Raw genomic sequence first — 3,348 nt, forward strand, 5'->3', positions numbered from 1 at the left:
CGAGATTCACGAGAAGTTTATTGGAGTTGGTTCTGGAGCTGTGCCAGATACATCACAAGCCGTAAGATTAGTGACTGGATTATAAGCCTGGAGTTTAAGGGGTTAAGAGTAAGACTGTGAGACGAGTATAAAAATATTGGCATTAGACCTAATGTCTCTCTCTTTCTCTCTCTCTCTCTCTCTCTCTCGCCCACAGAGCCGTGACAGAATGGTGGACTGTATGAGTCGAGTCATGTTGCACACGGCTGTGTCTTGCTGGCAGCCACTGCTGGGGCTGGCCTTGGTGGCCGTGTTTTTAGGCTCCACTCTCGCCTGCCCTTCCCGCTGTGAGTGCTCCGCCCAGAGCCGATCTGTCATCTGCCACCGGAAACGCTACCCCGCCATCCCCGATGGCATCCCCATCGAGACGCGCATCCTGGACCTCAGCAAGAACCGCATCCAGGCCATCAATCCTGATGACTTTGCTGCCTATCCCCATATCGAAGACCTGGACCTGAGTGGTAATATCATTGCGTATGTAGAGCCAGGCGCCTTCAACGCCCTCTTCAGCTTGCACTCTCTCAGTCTCAAAAGCAACCGCATCAAGCTCCTCTCGCTGGGCGTCTTCACGGGCCTTTCGAACCTCACCACACTTGACATTAGCGACAACAAGGTCGTCATCCTGGTGGACTACATGTTCCAGGACTTGCACAACCTCAAGTCGCTGGAGGTCGGCGACAACGAGCTGGTGTACATTTCACATCGGGCTTTCAATGGCTTGCTGGCCCTGGAGAGTCTGACGCTGGAGCGCTGTAACCTGACTGTGGTGCCCACCGAAGCCCTTTCGCACCTGCACAACCTGGTTAGCCTGCACATGCGCTACCTCAGCATCAGCACCCTTCATCCCTATTCCTTCAAGAAGCTGTTCCGCTTGCGCCACTTGGAGATCGACAACTGGCCATCTCTGGACGTGTTCCCAGCCAACACTCTGCATGGGCTCAACCTCACCACGCTGTCTGTCACCAATACCAACCTGTCCACCTTCCCCTACCAGGCCCTGCGCCACCTGCCTTACCTAACACACCTGAACCTTTCCCACAGCCGCATCCGTACGGTGGAAGGAGGCCTTCTGCAGGACCTGGTGCGTCTGCGCGAGCTGCGATTAGCAGGCGCCCAGCTGGTATCTGTTGAACCCTTTGCTTTTCAGGGCCTACGCTGGCTCAAGGTCCTTGATGTGTCCCATAACAAGTTGGACACTCTTGAGAGAGGTGTGTTTCATGCGCCGGAGGCTCTGGAGCTGCTCCTAATCAACGGCAACCCGCTAGTCTGTGACTGCCGGCTGATGTGGCTCCTCCAGAAACGGCACTCCATCTCTTTCGGAGAGGAGCAGCCTGAGTGCAACACGCCAGAAGGCATTCGTGGACGCCCCTTCAAGGAGTTTAAGGAAACCCTATTATCTTACTACGTGACCTGCACCAAGCCCAAGATCCGTGAGAATCGGACCCAGCTGGTGTCAGTGGAGGAGGGTCAGTCGGCTCGCCTTCAGTGCAGTGCGGATGGAACCCCGCGTCCCATGATTTCCTGGATCACGCCGCGCCGGAGACATCTCACCAACAGGAGCCACGGTCGGGTGATGGTCCACAACAACGGCTCACTGGACATCAAGTCGGTGGAAGTTCAGGACGGTGGCGTATACGTATGCGTGGCCTCCAACACGGCAGGAAATGACACGTTAATGGTGTCTCTGGCAGTCAAGAGCCTGGGCTCGCTCTATGCTAACAGGACCCAGTACTATGTAGATCCCAACAGTACCACTGCCAACAGCACCAACCTCCCCAACATGACCTTTGGCTTGGACCTTAAGACCATCTTAGTGTCTACAGCCATGGGTTGTTTCACATTCCTGGGGGTGGTCCTCTTCTGTTTCCTGCTCCTGTTTGTATGGAGCCGGGGGAAAGGAAAGCACAAAAACAACATTGATATAGAGTACGTGCCGCGCTCCAAGTCCAACGGGGCCTCTGCGGAGGGAGCGGAGCCAGCCGCTGGCAGTCGACGCATTAACATGAAAATGATTTAGACAGGTTTGAAAGGATACCCCTTAAAATTTATGCACACATCTATTTTGCTAACGGACCCCTGTATGGGACAGGTTGTGCCGGGATGTGCACAGGCCCTCGACAAAATGTCCATGTGGATATGATCCTGAAGGGAGACGCGCTCTCTGTCAGCAATGAACTATTTTCAATTTCTATGAATCCCTCTCGGAGGTCGCATTCAGAGACGTTTCTAAATTGTGTACAGGACAGATTTGTAAAATTCAAGTATTACTCTTATTTGTTGGCTCGCAAAACGCCTTCTCACTTCTACAGACTGACAGACGGACCATAAACCTGTTTCCTCCTGCATTGCCCCACATATATGTACGTAATGCTTAATTATGTATGTGTATGTTAACATGTACGTCACTTTCTATTTTTTGCAATACTCACAAGATGCAATGTCAGCCAAAGTTGCAGTTCCCCTTGCTTCTGGAGTAATTATGACCCAGCTAGCGTCTCTCACTCCTCTAACTGTTTGTGAACTGAGCAGAAAGGGCTTGAGTGGCTTCGAAACGTTAACCCGAAAATACATGTGCGTTGATCTAACCCCAAATTATATGGTAATACTATATTTGTTTATAATATGGAAAAACATGGAAAAAATGAGAGATTATTTATTACGAAAAAAAAGCCCATTGAAGTGCATAATACAAGTTGAATATTTCAAAATACTTTAACAATATAACATGTTTTTTATGATTTTTTTTTGCAGTCATTATATTGTTTACATTTGTACATGGACTACTTTTTTGTCCTAATCTCGTCTTTACTTTAATTCATTCCTTGGACCTTGATGCTAACCTGATGATGAAGTCCATGTCTCCACAGTGAAGTCACCATCTTTTTTTTATTATTATAATTTTCCCGAGTAACAAATTTGGACTTTGTTGTGGTAGTTTCTCATTTTGTTGTTGAATCATTTAGATTGTAAACAGTTCAAAGTAAAAAAAAAAATACATGTATGTGGAATAAAGAATATCAATTTGTATTTTGATGTTTTATTAACATTCTAGCAGTCACTATGTTTTTACCACACAGCAGTGAGCATCCCTGAAACGATATTACCCTTACTGTATCTTCATACAACCTTCAATATATTTTTAAAATGTTTTTTATGATAATAATAAGTGAATAATAGCAATAAGTGAATCTAGATACATTATATTACCAGTAAGATATTCTATTATGCTATTTGTTGGTTTACTACAACTGACTGTTTCTGTTGCTGCACAATTTATCAGCAACCAATCAAAATTGGCTTGAGCATGCA

The 3,348-nt window shown here is 47.3% G+C and overlaps 1 protein-coding gene across 2 annotated transcripts in view; it reads left to right on the top strand.

The window, feature by feature from the left end:
• Positions 1-3,066, top strand: part of lingo2 (leucine rich repeat and Ig domain containing 2) — a 367,687-nt gene extending 364,621 nt beyond the window's left edge. For both annotated transcript variants that reach the window (XM_072663238.1, XM_072663239.1), the window contains one exon: positions 197-3,066. In XM_072663238.1, the coding sequence (XP_072519339.1) occupies positions 209-2,056 (1,848 nt within the window). In that variant the 5' untranslated portion in view covers positions 197-208 and the 3' untranslated portion in view covers positions 2,057-3,066. The remainder of the gene's footprint in view (positions 1-196) is intronic.
• Positions 3,067-3,348: the final 282 nt, after the last annotated feature.

This window comes from Salminus brasiliensis, chromosome 19 (assembly GCF_030463535.1).
Source record: "Salminus brasiliensis chromosome 19, fSalBra1.hap2, whole genome shotgun sequence".
Taxonomy (NCBI): Eukaryota; Metazoa; Chordata; class Actinopteri; order Characiformes; family Bryconidae; genus Salminus; species Salminus brasiliensis.